Source organism: Tachypleus tridentatus, chromosome 3 (assembly GCF_004210375.1).
Source record: "Tachypleus tridentatus isolate NWPU-2018 chromosome 3, ASM421037v1, whole genome shotgun sequence".
In the NCBI taxonomy this organism is placed as follows: domain Eukaryota; kingdom Metazoa; phylum Arthropoda; class Merostomata; order Xiphosura; family Limulidae; genus Tachypleus; species Tachypleus tridentatus.
Window position 1 is genome coordinate 37181408 of NC_134827.1, and position 19707 is coordinate 37201114.

Below are 19707 nucleotides of genomic sequence, written 5' to 3' on the forward strand. Positions count from 1 at the left end.
TACAGTGTGACAATTCATCTCTTAAATCAGTACTAGCTTTTAATATATTTATAATACAGTGTGACAAGTCACCTCATAAACCAGTACTACCTTTTAATATATTTATAATACAGTGTGACAAGTCACCTCTTAAACCAGTACTAGTTTTTAATATATTTATAATACAGTGTGACAATTCACCTCTTAAATCAGTACTAGCTTTTAATATATTTATAATACAGTGTGACAAGTCACCTCTTAAATCAGTACTAGCTTTTAATATATTTATAATACAGTGTGACAATTCACCTCATAAACCAGTACTAGCATTTAATATATTTATAATACAGTGTGACAATTCACCTCATAAACCAGTACTAGCTTTTAATATATTTATAATACAGTGTGACAATTCATCTCTTAAACCAGTACTAGCTTTTAATATATTTATAATACAGTGTGAAACTTCACCTCATAAACCAGTACTAGCTTTTAATATATTTATAATACAGTGTGACAATTCACCTCATAAACCAGTACTAGCTTTTAATATATTTATAATACAGTGTGAAACTTCACCTCATAAACCAGTACTAGCTTTTAATATATTTATAATACAGTGTGACAATTCACCTCATAAATCAGTACTAGCTTTTAATATATTTATAATACAGTGTGACAATTCACCTCATAAACCAGTACTAGCTTTTAATATATTTATAATACAGTGTGACAATTCATCTCTTAAACCAGTACTAGCTTTTAATATATTTATAATACAGTGTGAAACTTCACCTCTTAAATCAGTACTAGCTTTTAATATATTTATAATACAGTGTGACAATTCACCTCATAAACCAGTACTAGTTTTTAATATATTTATAATACAGTGTGACAATTCACCTCTTAAATCAGTACTAGCTTTTAATATATTTATAATACAGTGTGACAATTCATCTCTTAAATCAGTACTAGCTTTTAATATATTTATAATACAGTGTGACAAGTCACCTCTTAAACCAGTACTAGCTTTTAATATATTTATAATACAGTGTGACAAGTCACCTCTTAAACCAGTACTAGCTTTTAATATATTTATAATACAGTGTGACAATTCACTTTTTAAATTAGTACTAGCTTTTGATATATTTATAATACAGTTTGACAATTCATCTCTTAAATCAGTACTAGTTTTTAAAATATTTATAGTACAGTATGACAATTCACCTTTTAAACCAGTACTAGCTTTTAATATATTTATAATACAGTGTGACAATTCACCTCATAAACCAGTACTAGTTTTTAATATATTTATAATACAGTGTGACAATTCATCTCTTAAATCAGTACTAGCTTTTAATATATTTATAATACAGTGTGACAAGTCACCTCTTAAACCAGTACTAGCTTTTAATATATTTATAATACAGTGTGGCAATTCACCTCATAAATCAGTACTAGCTTTTAATATATTTATAATACAGTGTGACAATTCACCTCATAAACCAGTACTAGCTTTTAATATATTTATAATACAGTGTGACAATTCATCTCTTAAACCAGTACTAGCTTTTAATATATTTATAATACAGTGTGACAATTCACCTCATAAACCAGTACTAGCTTTTAATATATTTATAATACAGTGTGACAATTCACCTCATAAATCAGTACTAGCTTTTAATATATTTATAATACAGTGTGACAATTCACCTCATAAACCAGTACTAGCTTTTAATATATTTATAATACAGTGTGACAATTCACCTCATAAATCAGTACTAGCTTTTAATATATTTATAATACAGTGTGACAATTCACCTCTTAAATCAGTACTAGCTTTTAATATATTTATAATACAGTGTGACAATTCATCTCTTAAATCAGTACTAGCTTTTAATATATTTATAATACAGTGTGACAAGTCACCTCATAAACCAGTACTACCTTTTAATATATTTATAATACAGTGTGACAAGTCACCTCTTAAATCAGTACTAGCTTTTAATATATTTATAATACAGTGTGACAAGTCACCTCTTAAATCAGTACTAGCTTTTAATATATTTATAATACAGTGTGACAATTCACCTCATAAACCAGTACTAGCTTTTAATATATTTATAATACAGTGTGACAATTCACCTGATAAACCAGTACTAGCTTTTAATATATTTATAATACAGTGTGACAATTCACCCCATAAACCAGTACTAGCTTTTAATATATTTATAATACAGTGTGACAATTCACCTCATAAATCAGTACTAGCTTTTAATATATTTATAGTACAGTGTGACAATTCACCTTTTAAACCAGTACTAGCTTTTAATATATTTATAATACAGTGTGACAATTCACCTCATAAATCAGTACTAGCTTTTAATATATTTATAATACAGTGTGACAATTCACCTCTTAAATCAGTACTAGCTTTTAATATATTTATAATACAGTGTGACAATTCATCTCTTAAATCAGTACTAGCTTTTAATATATTTATAATACAGTGTGACAAGTCACCTCATAAACCAGTACTACCTTTTAATATATTTATAATACAGTGTGACAAGTCACCTCTTAAATCAGTACTAGCTTTTAATATATTTATAATACAGTGTGACAAGTCACCTCTTAAATCAGTACTAGCTTTTAATATATTTATAATACAGTGTGACAATTCACCTCATAAACCAGTACTAGCATTTAATATATTTATAATACAGTGTGAAACTTCACCTCATAAACCAGTACTAGCTTTTAATATATTTATAATACAGTGTGACAATTCACCTCATAAATCAGTACTAGCTTTTAATATATTTATAATACAGTGTGACAATTCACCTCATAAACCAGTACTAGCTTTTAATATATTTATAATACAGTGTGACAATTCATCTCTTAAACCAGTACTAGCTTTTAATATATTTATAATACAGTGTGAAACTTCACCTCTTAAATCAGTACTAGCTTTTAATATATTTATAATTCAGTGTGACAATTCACCTCATAAACCAGTACTAGTTTTTAATATATTTATAATACAGTGTGACAATTCATCTCTTAAATCAGTACTAGCTTTTAATATATTTATAATACAGTGTGACAAGTCACCTCTTAAACCAGTACTAGCTTTTAATATATTTATAATACAGTGTGACAATTCACCTTTTAAATTAGTACTAGCTTTTGATATATTTATAATACAGTTTGACAATTCATCTCTTAAATCAGTACTAGTTTTTAAAATATTTATAGTACAGTGTGACAATTTACCTTTTAAACCAGTACTAGCTTTTAATATATTTATAATACAGTGTGACAATTCACCTCATAAACCAGTACTACCTTTTAATATATTTATAATACAGTGTGACAATTCACCTCATAAACAAGTACTAACTTTTAATATATTTATAATACAGTGTGAAACTTCACCTCTTAAATCAGTACTAGCTTTTAATATATTTATAATACAGTGTGACAATTCACCTCTTAAATCAGTACTAGCTTTTAATATATTTATATTACAGTGTGAAACTTCACCTCTTAAACCAGTACTAGCTTTTAATATATTTATAATACAGTGTGACAAGTCACCTCTTAAATCAGTACTAGCTTTTAATATATTTATAATACAGTGTGACAATTCACCTCATAAACCAGTACTAGCTTTTAATATATTTATAATATAGTGTGACAATTCACCTCTTAAATCAGATGAAATGGTTATAAAATAAACTTTCAAGTAAATGTTAATAAGCAATTTGTGTTTAAAATGTTCTTTGAAAAATGAAAGATATTAAATCACTGACCCCCAGTGGCACAGCGATAAGTCTGCTGGTTATGATGCAAAAAAAAACAAACGGGTTTTGATACCAGTGGAGGGTATAGTACAAATAGCTGTTTGTGAAACTATGAGCTTATTAACTGCAAACAAACAAAATTCATATTAATTAGTTTTGTCGTACTGAACTGCCCCCCCCCTCCAGTGGCATATCAGTATGTCTGCAGTCTTATAACTTTAGAAACTGAGTTTCGAACCCGTGGTGGGCAGAACACAAATAGTTCATTGTGTAGCTTTGTGCTTTTACCACCAATACCCCCTTCAGTGCCATAGTAGTATGTCTCTGGTATAATGATGCTAGAAACCGGATTTCAATACCCATGGTGAGCAAAGAACGTATAGATAGCCCTTTGTGTGGCTTTGCATTTAATAACAAACAAACACACACACACAGAATCAGAACAATAAATACAAATAAAGTAAGACATAAATATATTCTGCAGAATATTTTAAATGGAACAAAACAAGTTACAACCTTGACATGAACAAAGTACTTTTTGTGTCCCGTTGGATTGGGCTCAATCAAGCCTCGAGGTCCCTTGTGGCTGTGGAGAACAAGGGGAACTGGCGACTGTATACGAATCCCAAGTAACCTAAAATCAGGTTTCTGTGATGTCAACACAACACAAAAAATGCAACACCTTGCAATGCTTTAAACACAATAATACTAAAAATATCATCATGTTACAACTTCAAGTCAAGTGTATTAAATCTGTAGTTTAAATAAACATCTGATTCAAAACATTTCAAACAATTATGACAAACGTTTATGGTATATTTATGTTCAAAATCATGAATTGTATAAAATAGAATTCTGCAAGCCTCCGACTAAACACGTTAACGTAATAAATAACTTATTTCAGTATCAGTGTTTTCATGTAGGATCAGATCATTCGTTCATTAAACAACTGCTAAACCACTTAACTGAAATCACAATTGTTTAACACAGGGATATTAAGTAAATTTCAAGCAGTGACAATCACTTTGGAAACTTTATTTTCATACACTGTGGTTTAAAGTAAGACCAACAGATATTACCTCAATCAATGATACTCAAAAACCACTAGTTATTGTCACACAGTACAACTCAAAAATCTATAGATATTCACTTACACAGTACTACTAAAAACCAGTAGATATTCTCTTACAGTACAACTAAAAACCAGTAGATATTCCCTCACATAGTACTACTAAAAATCAGTAGATATTGTCACACAGTACTACTAAAACCAGTAGATATTCCCTCACATAGTACTACTAAAAACCAGTAGATATTCTCTCACATAGTATTACTAAAAACCAATAGATATTCCCTCACATAGTACTATTAAAAACAAGTAGATATTCTCGCATAGTACTACTAAAAACCAGTAGATATTATCACACAGTACTACTAAAAACCAATAGATATTCTCTCACATATTATCACTAAAAACCAATAGATATTCCCTCATATAGTACTACTAAAAACCAGTAGATATTCTCGCATAGTAATACTAAAAATCGGTAGATATTCTCACACAGTACTACTAAAAACCAGTAGATATTCTCACACAGTACTACTAAAAACCAGTAGATATTAACTCACATAGTACTACTAAAAACCATTAGATATTCCATCACACAGTACTACTAAAAACCAGTAGATATTCTCACACAGTACTACTAAAAACCAGTAGATCTTCCCTCACATAGTACTCTACTAAAAACCATTAGATATTCCCTCACACAGTACTACTAAAAACCAGTAGATATTCCCTCACATAGTACTACTAAAAACCATTAGATATTCCCTCACGCAGTACTACTAAAAACCAGTAGATATTCTCACACAGTACTACTAAAAACCGGTAGATATTCTCACACAGTACTACTAAAAACCGATAGATATTCTCACATAGTACTACTAAAAACCAGTAGATATTCTCACACAGTACTACTAAAAACCAGTAGATATTTTCACACAGTACTACTAAAAACCACTAGATATTCTCACACATTACTACTTAAAACCAGTAGATATTCTCACACAGTACTACTAAAAACCAGTAGATATTCTCTCACATAGCACTACTAAAAACCAGTAGATATTCTCACACAGTACTACTAAAAACCAATAGATATTCTCTCACATATTATCACTAAAAACCAATAGATATTCCCTCATATAGTACTACTAAAAACCAGTAGATATTCTCGCATAGTAATACTAAAAATCGGTAGATATTCTCACACAGTACTACTAAAAACCAGTAGATATTCTCACACAGTACTACTAAAAACCAGTAGATATTAACTCACATAGTACTACTAAAAACCATTAGATATTCCCTCACACAGTACTACTAAAAACCAGTAGATATTCTCACACAGTACTACTAAAAACCAGTAGATCTTCCCTCACATAGTACTCTACTAAAAACCATTAGATATTCCCTCACACAGTACTACTAAAAACCAGTAGATATTCCCTCACATAGTACTACTAAAAACCGTTAGATATTCCCTCACGCAGTACTACTAAAAACCAGTAGATATTCTCACACAGTACTACTAAAAACCGGTAGATATTCTCACACAGTACTACTAAAAACCGGTAGATAATTTCACACAGTACTACTAAAAACCGGTAGATATTCTCACATAGTACTACTAAAAACCGGTAGATATTCTCACGTAGTACTACTAAAAACCAGTAGATATTCCCTCACATAGTACAACTAAAAACAGGTAGATAATTTCACACAGTACTACTAAAAACCAGTAGATATTCTATCACACAGTACTACTAAAAATCAGTAGATATTCTCTCACACAATACTACTAAAAATCAGTAGATATTCTCTCACATAGTACTACTAAAAATCAGTAGATATTCTATCACACAGTACTACTAAAAATCAGTAGATATTCTCTCACACAGCACTACTAAAAATCAGTAGATATTCTCTCACACAGTACTACTAAAAATCAGTAGATATTCTATCACACAGTACTACTAAAAACCAGTAGATATTCTATCACACAGTATTACTAAAAACCAGTAGATATTCTATCACACAGTACTACTAAAAATCAGTAGATATTCTCTCACAATACTACTAAAAACCAGTAGATATTCTATCACACAGTACTACTAAAAACCAGTAGATATTCTCTCACACAGTACTACTAAAAATCAGTAGATATTCTATCACACAGTACTACTAAAAACCAGTAGATATTCTATCACACAGTATTACCAAAAACCAGTAGATATTCTATCACACAGTACTACTAAAAATCAGTAGATATTCTCTCACAATACTACTAAAAACCAGTAGATATTCTATCACACAGTACTACTAAAAACCAGTAGATATTCTATCACACAGTACTACTAAAAATCAGTAGATATTCTCTCACAATACTACTAAAAATCAGTAGATATTCTATCACACAGTACTACTAAAAACCAGTAGATATTCTATCACACAGTACTACTAAAAATCAGTAGATATTCTCTCACACATTACTACTAAAAACCAGAAGATATTCTCTCACATACTACTACTAAAAACCAGAATATATTCCCTCACATAGTACTACTAAAAACCAGTAGATATTCTCACAGAGTACTTCTAAAAACCGGTAGATATTCTCACACAGTACTATTAAAAACCAGTAGATATTCCCTCACACAGTACCACAAAAACCATTAGATATTCCCTCACACAGAAATACTAAAAACCAGTAGATATTCTCACACAGTATTACTAAAAACCGGTAGATATTCTCACACAGTACTACTAAAAACCGGTACATATTTTCACACAGTACTACTAAAAACCGGTAGATATTCTCACATAGAACGACTAAAAACCAGTAGATATTCTCACACAGTACTACTAAAAACCAGTAGATATTTCACACACTACTACTAAAAACCAGTAGATATTCTCACACAGTACTACTAAAAACCAGTAGATATTCTCACAAAGTACTACTTAAAACCAGTAGATATTCTCACACAGTACTACTAAAAACCAGTAGATATTCCCTCACATAGTACTACTAAAAACCATTAGATATTCTCAAACATAGTATTACTAAAAACCAATAGATATTCTCTCACATAGCACTACTAAAACCAGTAGATATTCTCACACTATACTACTAAAAATCAGTAGATATTCTCTCACACTGTACTACTAAAAACCAGTAGATATTCCCTCACAAAGTACTACTAAAAACCAGAAGATATTCCCTCACATAGTTCTAATAAAAACCAGTAGACATTCTCTCACACAGTACTACTAAGAACCAGTAGATATTCTTACAGAGTACTACTAAAAATCGGTAGATATTCTCACACAGTACTACTAAAAACCATTAGATATTCCCTCACATAGTACTACTAAAAACCAGTAGATATTCTCACACAGTACTACTAAATCACTAGTAGATATTCCCTCACATAGTACTACTAAAAACCATTAGATATTCCCTCACACAGTACTACTAAAAACCAGTAGATATTCTCACACAGTACTACTAAAAACCGGTAGATATTCTCACACAGTACTACTAAAAACCGGTAGATAATTTCACAAAGTACTACTAAAAACCGGTAGATATTCTCACATAGTACTACTAAAAAACCAGTAGATATTCCCTCACATAGTACAACTAAAAACAGGTAGATAATTTCACACAGTACTACTAAAAACCAGTAGATATTCTATCACACAGTACTACTAAAAATCAGTAGATATTCTCTCACACAGTACTACTAAAAATCAGTAGATATTCTATCACACAGTACTACTAAAAATCAGTAGATATTCTCTCACACAGTACTACTAAAAATCAGTAGATATTCTCTCACACAGTACTACTAAAAATCAGTAGATATTCTATCACACAGTACTACTAAAAACCAGTAGATATTCTATCACACAGTACTACTAAAAACCAGTAGATATTCTATCACACAGTACTACTAAAAATCAGTAGATATTCTCTCACAATACTACTAAAAACCAGTAGATATTCTATCACACAGTACTACTAAAAACCAGTAGATATTCTATCACACAGTACTACTAAAAATCAGTAGATATTCTCTCACACAGTACTACTAAAAATCAGTAGATATTCTATCACACAGTACTACTAAAAACCAGTAGATATTCTATCACACAGTATTACTAAAAACCAGTAGATATTCTATCACACAGTACTACTAAAAATCAGTAGATATTCTCTCACAATACTACTAAAAACCAGTAGATATTCTATCACACAGTACTACTAAAAACCAGTAGATATTCTATCACACAGTACTACTAAAAACCAGTAGATATTCTCTCACATACTACTACTAAAAACCAGTAGATATTCTCTCACATAGAACTACTAAAAACCAGTAGATATTCTCACACAGTACTACTAAAAACCAATAGATATTCTCTCACATATTATCACTAAAAACCAATAGATATTCCCTCATATAGTACTACTAAAAACCAGTAGATATTCTCACACAGTACTTCTAAAAACCGGTAGATATTCTCACACAGTACTACTAAAAACCAGTAGATATTCTCACACAGTACTACTAAAAACCAGTAGATATTCTCACATAGTACTACTAAAAACCAGTAGATATTCCCTCACACAGTACTACTAAAAACCAGTAGATATTCTCACACAGTACTACTAAAACCAGTAGATATTTCTCACACAGTACTACTAAAACCAGTAGATATTCTCACACACAGTACTACTAAAACCAGTAGATATTCCCTCACATAGTACTACTAAAACCAGTAGATATTCCCTCACACAGTACTACTAAAAACCAGTAGATATTCTCACACAGTACTACTAAAACCAGTAGATATTCTCACACAGTACTACTAAAACCGGTAGATAGATCACACAGTACTACTAAAACCGGTAGATATTCTCACATAGTACTACTAAAACCAGTAGATATTCTCACATAGTACTACTAAAACCAGTAGATATTCCCTCACATAGTACTACTAAAACCAGTAGATATTCTCACACAGTACTACTAAAACCAGTAGATATTCTACTCACACAGTACTACTAAAATCAGTAGATATTCTCTCACACAGTACTACTAAAACCAGTAGATATTCTCTCACACAGTACTACTAAAACCAGTAGATATTCTATCACACAGTACTACTAAAACCAGTAGATATTCTCTCACACAGTACTACTAAAAATCAGTAGATATTCTCTCACACAGTACTACTAAAAACCAGTAGATATTCTATCACACAGTACTACTAAAAACCAGTAGATATTCTATCACACAGTACTACTAAAAACCAGTAGATATTCTATCACACAGTACTACTAAAAATCAGTAGATATTCTCTCACAATACTACTAAAAACCAGTAGATATTCTATCACACAGTACTACTAAAAACCAGTAGATATTCTATCACACAGTACTACTAAAAATCAGTAGATATTCTCTCACACAGTACTACTAAAAATCAGTAGATATTCTATCACACAGTACTACTAAAAACCAGTAGATATTCTATCACACAGTATTACTAAAAACCAGTAGATATTCTATCACACAGTACTACTAAAAATCAGTAGATATTCTCTCACAATACTACTAAAAACCAGTAGATATTCTATCACACAGTACTACTAAAAACCAGTAGATATTCTATCACACAGTACTACTAAAAATCAGTAGATATTCTCTCACAATACTACTAAAAATCAGTAGATATTCTATCACACAGTACTACTAAAAACCAGTAGATATTCTATCACACAGTACTACTAAAAATCAGTAGATATTCTCTCACACATTACTACTAAAAACCAGAAGATATTCTCTCACATACTACTACTAAAAACCAGAATATATTCCCTCACATAGTACTACTAAAAACCAGTAGATATTCTCACAGAGTACTTCTAAAAACCGGTAGATATTCTCACACAGTACTATTAAAAACCAGTAGATATTCCCTCACACAGTACTACAAAAACCATTAGATATTCCCTCACACAGAAATACTAAAAACCAGTAGATATTCTCACACAGTATTACTAAAAACCGGTAGATATTCTCACACAGTACTACTAAAACCGGTACATATTTTCACACAGTACTACTAAAAACCGGTAGATATTCTCACATAGTACGACTAAAAACCAGTAGATATTCTCACACAGTACTACTAAAAACCAGTAGATATTTCACACACTACTACTAAAAACCAGTAGATATTCTCACACAGTACTACTAAAAACCAGTAGATATTCTCACAAAGTACTACTTAAAACCAGTAGATATTCTCACACAGTACTACTAAAAACCAGTAGATATTCCCTCACATAGTACTACTAAAAACCATTAGATATTCTCAAACATAGTATTACTAAAAACCAATAGATATTCTCTCACATAGCACTACTAAAACCAGTAGATATTCTCACACTATACTACTAAAAATCAGTAGATATTCTCTCACACTGTACTACTAAAAACCAGTAGATATTCCCTCACAAAGTACTACTAAAAACCAGAAGATATTCCCTCACATAGTTCTAATAAAAACCAGTAGATATTCTCTCACACAGTACTACTAAAAACCAGTAGATATTCTTACAGAGTACTACTAAAAATCAGTAGATATTCTCACACAGTACTACTAAAAACCATTAGATATTCCCTCACATAGTACTACTAAAAACCAGTAGATATTCTCACACAGTACTACTAAATCACTAGTAGATATTCCCTCACATAGTACTACTAAAAACCATTAGATATTCCCTCACACAGTACTACTAAAAACCAGTAGATATTCTCACACAGTACTACTAAAAACCGGTAGATATTCTCACACAGTACTACTAAAAACCGGTAGATATTCTCACACAGTACTACTAAAAACCGATAGATATTCTCACATAGTACGACTGAAAACAAGTAGATATTCTCAAACAGTACTACTAAAAACCAGTAGATATTCTCTCACATAGTACTACTAAAAAACAGTAGATATTCTCACACAGTACTACTAAAACCAGTAGATATTCTATCACACAGTACTACTAAAACCAGTAGATATTCTCTCACACAGTACTACTAAAAATCAGTAGATATTCTCTCACACAGTACTACTAAAATCAGTAGATATTCTCTCACACAGTACTACTAAAACCAGTAGATATTCTCTCACACAGTACTACTAAAACCAGTAGATATTCTCTCACACAGTACTACTAAAACCAGTAGATATTCTATCACACAGTACTACTAAAACCAGTAGATATTCTATCACACAGTACTACTAAAACCAGTAGATATTCTATCACACAGTACTACTAAAACCAGTAGATATTCTCTCACACAGTACTACTAAAAACCAGTAGATATTCTATCACACAGTACTACTAAAAACCAGTAGATATTCTCTCACACAGTACTACTAAAACCAGTAGATATTCTCTCACACAGTACTACTAAAACCAGTAGATATTCTATCACACAGTACTACTAAAACCAGTAGATATTCTATCACACAGTACTACTAAAACCAGTAGATATTCTCACACAGTACTACTAAAAATCAGTAGATATTCTCTCACACAGTACTACTAAAAACCAGTAGATATTCTATCACACAGTACTACTAAAAACCAGTAGATATTCTCTCACATACTACTACTAAAAACCAGAAGATATTCCCTCACATAGTACTACTAAAAACCAGTAGATATTCTCACACAGTACTTCTAAAAACCGGTAGATATTCTCACACAGTACTATTAAAAACCAGTAGATATTCCCTCACACAGTACTACAAAAACCATTAGATATTCCCTCACACAGAAATACTAAAAACCAGTAGATATTCTCACACAGTACTACTAAAAACCGGTAGATATTCTCACACAGTACTACTAAAAACCGGTAGATATTTTCACACAGTACTACTAAAAACCAGTAGATATTCTCACACAGTACTACTAAAAACCAGTAGATATTCTCACACAGTACTACTAAAACCAGTAGATATTCTCACACAGTACTACTAAAACCAGTAGATATTCTCACACAGTACTACTAAAAACCAGTAGATATTCTCACACAGTACTACTTAAAACCAGTAGATATTCTCACACAGTACTACTAAAACCAGTAGATATTCTCTCACATAGTACTACTAAAAACCAGTAGATATTCTCTCACATAGTACTACTAAAAACCATTAGATATTCTCTCACATAGTACTACTAAAACCAGTAGATATTCTCACACAATACTACTAAAAACCAGTAAATATTCTCTCACACAGTACTACTAAAAACCAGTAGATATTCCCTCACATAGTACTACTAAAAACCAGTAGATATTCTCACACTATACTACTAAAAATCAGTAGATATTCTCTCACACTGTACTACTAAAAACCAGTAGATATTCCCTCACAAAGTACTACTAAAAACCAGTAGATATTCCCTCACATAGTTCTAATAAAAACCAGTAGATATTCTATCACACAGTATTACCAAAAACCAGTAGATATTCTATCACACAGTATTACTAAAAACCATTAGATATTCCCTCACATAGTACTACTAAAAACCATTAGATATTACCTCACATAGTACTACTAAAAACCAGTAGATATTCTCACACAGTACTAATAAAAACCAGTAGATATTCTCACACAGTACTACTAAAACCAGTAGATATTCTCACACAGTACTACTAAAAACCGGTAGATATTCTCACACAGTACTACTAAAAACCGATAGATATTCTCACATAGTACGACTGAAAACAAGTAGATATTCTCAAACAGTACTACTAAAAACCAGTAGATATTCTCTCACATAGTATCACTAACAACCAATAGATATTCCCTCATATAGTACTACTAAAAACCAGTAGATATTCTCACACAGTACTACTAAAAACCAGTAGATATTCTCACACAGTACTACTAAAAACCAGTAGATATTCCCTCACACAGTACTACAAAACCAGTAGATATTCCCTCACACAGTAATACTAAAACCAGTAGATATTCTCACACAGTACTACTAAAACCAGTAGATATTCTCACACAGTACTACTAAAAACCGGTACATATTTTCACACAGTACTACTAAAAACCGGTAGATATTCTCACATAGTACGACTAAAAACCAGTAGATATTCTCACACAGTACTACTAAAAACCAGTAGATATTCTCACACAGTACTACTAAAACCAGTAGATATTCTATCACACAGTACTACTAAAACCAGTAGATATTCTCTCACACAGTACTACTAAAAAACCAGTAGATATTCTCTCACACAGTACTACTAAAACCAGTAGATATTCTATCACACAGTACTACTAAAACCAGTAGATATTCTATCACACAGTACTACTAAAAACCAGTAGATATTCTCTCACAATACTACTAAAACCAGTAGATATTCTACACAGTACTACTAAAACCAGTAGATATTCTATCACACAGTACTACTAAAACCAGTAGATATTCTCACACAGTACTACTAAAACCAGTAGATATTCTCACACAGTACTACTAAAACCAGTAGATATTCTCACACAGTACTACTAAAACCAGTAGATATTCTCTCACACAGTACTACTAAAACCAGTAGATATTCTCTCACATAGTACTACTAAAACCAGTAGATATTCCCTCACATAGTACTACTAAAACCAGTAGATATTCTCACACAGTACTACTAAAAACCGGTAGATATTCTCACACAGTACTACTAAAACCAGTAGATATTCCCTCACACAGTACTACTAAAACCAGTAGATATTCCCTCACACAGTACTACTAAAACCAGTAGATATTCTCACACAGTACTACTAAAACCAGTAGATATTCTCACACAGTACTACTAAAACCAGTAGATATTCTCACACAGTACTACTAAAACCAGTAGATATTCTCACACAGTACTACTAAAACCAGTAGATATTCCCTCACACAGTACTACTAAAACCAGTAGATATTCTCTCACACAGTACTACTAAAACCAGTAGATATTCTCTCACATAGTACTACTAAAACCAGTAGATATTCTCACACAGTACTACTAAAACCAGTAGATATTCTCTCACACAGTACTACTAAAACCAGTAGATATTCCCTCACATAGTACTACTAAAACCAGTAGATATTCTCACACATAGTACTACTAAAACCAGTAGATATTCTCTCACACTGTACTACTAAAACCAGTAGATATTCCCTCACACAGTACTACTAAAACCAGTAGATATTCCCTCACATAGTACTACTAAAAACCAGTAGATATTCTTCTCACACAGTACTACTAAAACCAGTAGATATTCTCACACAGTACTACTAAAACCAGTAGATATTCTCACACAGTACTACTAAAACCAGTAGATATTCTTCTCACATAGTACTACTAAAACCAGTAGATATTCTCACACAGTACTACTAAAAAACCAGTAGATATTTCTCACACAGTACTACTAAAACCAGTAGATATTCCCTCACATAGTACTACTAAAACCAGTAGATATTCCTCACACAGTACTACTAAAACCAGTAGATATTCTCACACAGTACTACTAAAACCAGTAGATATTCTCACACAGTACTACTAAAACCAGTAGATATTCTCACACAGTACTACTAAAACCAGTAGATATTCTCACACAGTACTACTAAAACCAGTAGATATTCTCACACAGTACTACTAAAACCAGTAGATATTCTCACACAGTACTACTAAAACCAGTAGATATTCTCTCACATAGTACTACTAAAACCAGTAGATATTCCCTCACACAGTACTACTAAAACCAGTAGATATTCTCACACAGTACTACTAAAACCAGTAGATATTCTCACACAGTACTACTAAAACCAGTAGATATTCTCACACAGTACTACTAAAAACCAGTAGATATTCTCACACAGTACTACTAAAAAAACCAGTAGATATTCTCACACAGTACTACTAAAACCAGTAGATATTCCCTCACACAGTACTACTAAAACCAGTAGATATTCTCACACAGTACTACTAAAACCAGTAGATATTCCCTCACATAGTACTACTAAAACCAGTAGATATTTCTCACACAGTACTACTAAAACCAGTAGATATTCCTCACACAGTACTACTAAAACCAGTAGATATTCTCACACAGTACTACTAAAACCAGTAGATATTCTCACACAGTACTACTAAAACCAGTAGATATTCTCACACAGTACTACTAAAACCAGTAGATATTCTCACACAGTACTACTAAAACCAGTAGATATTCTCACACAGTACTACTAAAACCAGTAGATATTCTCACACAGTACTACTAAAACCAGTAGATATTCTCACACAGTACTACTAAAACCAGTAGATATTCTCACACAGTACTACTAAAACCAGTAGATATTCTCACACAGTACTACTAAAACCAGTAGATATTTCTCACACAGTACTACTAAAACCAGTAGATATTCTCACACAGTACTACTAAAACCAGTAGATATTCTCACACAGTACTACTAAAACCAGTAGATATTCTCACACAGTACTAATAAAAAATCGGTTGATATTCTCACACAGTACTACTAAAAACCAGTAGATATTTTCCCACATTACTAATAAAAAACCAGTAGATATTCTCACACAGTACTACTAAAACCAGTAGATATTCTCACACAGTACTACTAAAACCAGTAGATATTCTCACACAGTACTACTAAAACCAGTAGATATTCTCACACAGTACTACTAAAACCAGTAGATATTCTCACACAGTACTACTAAAACCAGTAGATATTCTCTCACACAGTACTACTAAAACCAGTAGATATTCTCTCACACAGTACTACTAAAACCAGTAGATATTCTCACACAGTACTACTAAAACCAGTAGATATTCTCACACAGTACTACTAAAACCAGTAGATATTCTCACACAGTACTACTAAAACCAGTAGATATTCTCACAAGTACTACTAAAACCAGTAGATATTCTCACACAGTACTACTAAAACCAGTAGATATTCTCACACAGTACTACTAAAACCAGTAGATATTCTCACACAGTACTACTAAAACCAGTAGATATTCCCTCACACAGTACTACTAAAACCAGTAGATATTCTCACACAGTACTACTAAAACCAGTAGATATTTCCTCACACAGTACTACTAAAACCAGTAGATATTCTCTCACACAGTACTACTAAAAACCAGTAGATATTCTCTCACACAGTACTACTAAAACCAGTAGATATTCTCACACAGTACTACTAAAACCAGTAGATATTCTCTCACACAGTACTACTAAAAACCAGTAGATATTCTCACACAGTACTACTAAAACCAGTAGATATTCTCACACAGTACTACTAAAACCAGTAGATATTTCTCACACAGTACTACTAAAACCAGTAGATATTTCTCACACAGTACTACTAAAACCAGTAGATATTCTCTCACACAGTACTACTAAAACCAGTAGATATTCTCACACAGTACTACTAAAACCAGTAGATATTTCTCACACAGTACTACTAAAACCAGTAGATATTCTCTCACAGTACTACTACTAAAACCAGTAGATATTCTCACACAGTACTACTAAAAACCAGTAGATATTCTCACACAGTACTACTAAAAACCAGTAGATATTCTCACACAGTACTACTAAAACCAGTAGATATTCTCTCACACAGTACTACTAAAACCAGTAGATATTCTCACAGTACTACTACTAAAACCAGTAGATATTCTCTCACACAGTACTACTAAAACCAGTAGATATTCTCTCACACAGTACTACTAAAACCAGTAGATATTCTCTCACACAGTACTACTAAAACCAGTAGATATTCTCACACAGTACTACTAAAAACCAGTAGATATTCTACACACCAGTAGTACTACTAAAACCAGTAGATATTCTCACACAGTACTACTAAAACCAGTAGATATTCTCACACAGTACTACTAAAACCAGTAGATATTCTCACACAGTACTACTAAAACCAGTAGATATTCTCACACAGTACTACTAAAACCAGTAGATATTCTCACACAGTACTACTAAAACCAGTAGATATTCTCTCACACAGTACTACTAAAACCAGTAGATATTTCTCACATAGTACTACTAAAACCAGTAGATATTCTCACACAGTACTACTAAAACCAGTAGATATTCTCACACAGTACTACTAAAACCAGTAGATATTCTCACACAGTACTACTAAAACCAGTAGATATTCTCACACAGTACTACTAAAACCAGTAGATATTCTCACACAGTACTACTAAAACCAGTAGATATTTCTCACACAGTACTACTAAAACCAGTAGATATTCTCACACAGTACTACTAAAACCAGTAGATATTCTCACACAGTACTACTAAAACCAGTAGATATTCTCACACAGTACTACTAAAACCAGTAGATATTCTCACACAGTACTACTAAAACCAGTAGATATTCTCACACAGTACTACTAAAACCAGTAGATATTCTCACACTAAAACCAGTAGTACTACTAAAACCAGTAGATATTTCTCACACAGTACTACTAAAACCAGTAGATATTCTCACACAGTACTACTAAAACCAGTAGATATTCTCTCACACAGTACTACTAAAACCAGTAGATATTCTCTCACACAGTACTACTAAAACCAGTAGATATTCTATCACACAGTACTACTAAAACCAGTAGATATTCTCTCACACAGTACTACTAAAAAACCAGTAGATATTCTCTCACACAGTACTACTAAAACCAGTAGATATTCTATCACACAGTACTACTAAAACCAGTAGATATTCTATCACACAGTACTACTAAAACCAGTAGATATTCTCTCACACAGTACTACTAAAACCAGTAGATATTCTCTCACACAGTACTACTAAAACCAGTAGATATTCTATCACACAGTACTACTAAAACCAGTAGATATTCTCACACAGTACTACTAAAACCAGTAGATATTCTCTCACACAGTACTACTAAAAAACCAGTAGATATTCTCTCACACAGTACTACTAAAACCAGTAGATATTCTATCACACAGTACTACTAAAACCAGTAGATATTCTCTCACACAGTACTACTAAAACCAGTAGATATTCTCTCACACAGTACTACTAAAACCAGTAGATATTCTCACACTACTAAAACCAGTACTACTAGTAAACCAGTAGATATTCTCTCACACAGTACTACTAAAAACCAGTAGATATTCTCACACAGTACTACTAAAACCAGTAGATATTCTCACACAGTACTACTAAAACCAGTAGATATTCTCTCACACAGTACTACTAAAACCAGTAGATATTCTCACACAGTACTACTAAAACCAGTAGATATTCTCACACAGTACTACTAAAACCAGTAGATATTCTCACACAGTACTACTAAAACCAGTAGATATTCTCAGTACTACTAAAACCAGTAGATATTCTCACACTACTAAAACCAGTAGATATTTCTCACACAGTACTACTAAAACCAGTAGATATTCTCACACAGTACTACTAAAACCAGTAGATATTCTCACACAGTACTACTAAAACCAGTAGATATTCTCACACAGTACTACTAAAACCAGTAGATATTCTCACACAGTACTACTAAAACCAGTAGATATTCTCACACAGTACTACTAAAACCAGTAGATATTCTCACACAGTACTACTAAAACCAGTAGATATTCTCACACAGTACTACTAAAACCAGTAGATATTCTCACACAGTACTACTAAAACCAGTAGATATTCTCACACAGTACTACTAAAACCAGTAGATATTCTCACACAGTA

General features: G+C 31.9%; 1 protein-coding gene across 1 annotated transcript in view; it reads right to left on the minus strand.

Moving 5' to 3' along the window:
* The window catches only part of LOC143246707 (uncharacterized), an 80583-nt gene extending 76256 nt beyond the window's left edge, over nucleotides 1-4327 (minus strand). Inside the window, exon 1 of the mRNA XM_076493794.1 lies at nucleotides 4305-4327. Coding sequence (XP_076349909.1) covers nucleotides 4305-4312 — 8 coding nt within the window. The 5' untranslated portion in view covers nucleotides 4313-4327. The remainder of the gene's footprint in view (nucleotides 1-4304) is intronic.
* Nucleotides 4328-19707: the final 15380 nt, after the last annotated feature.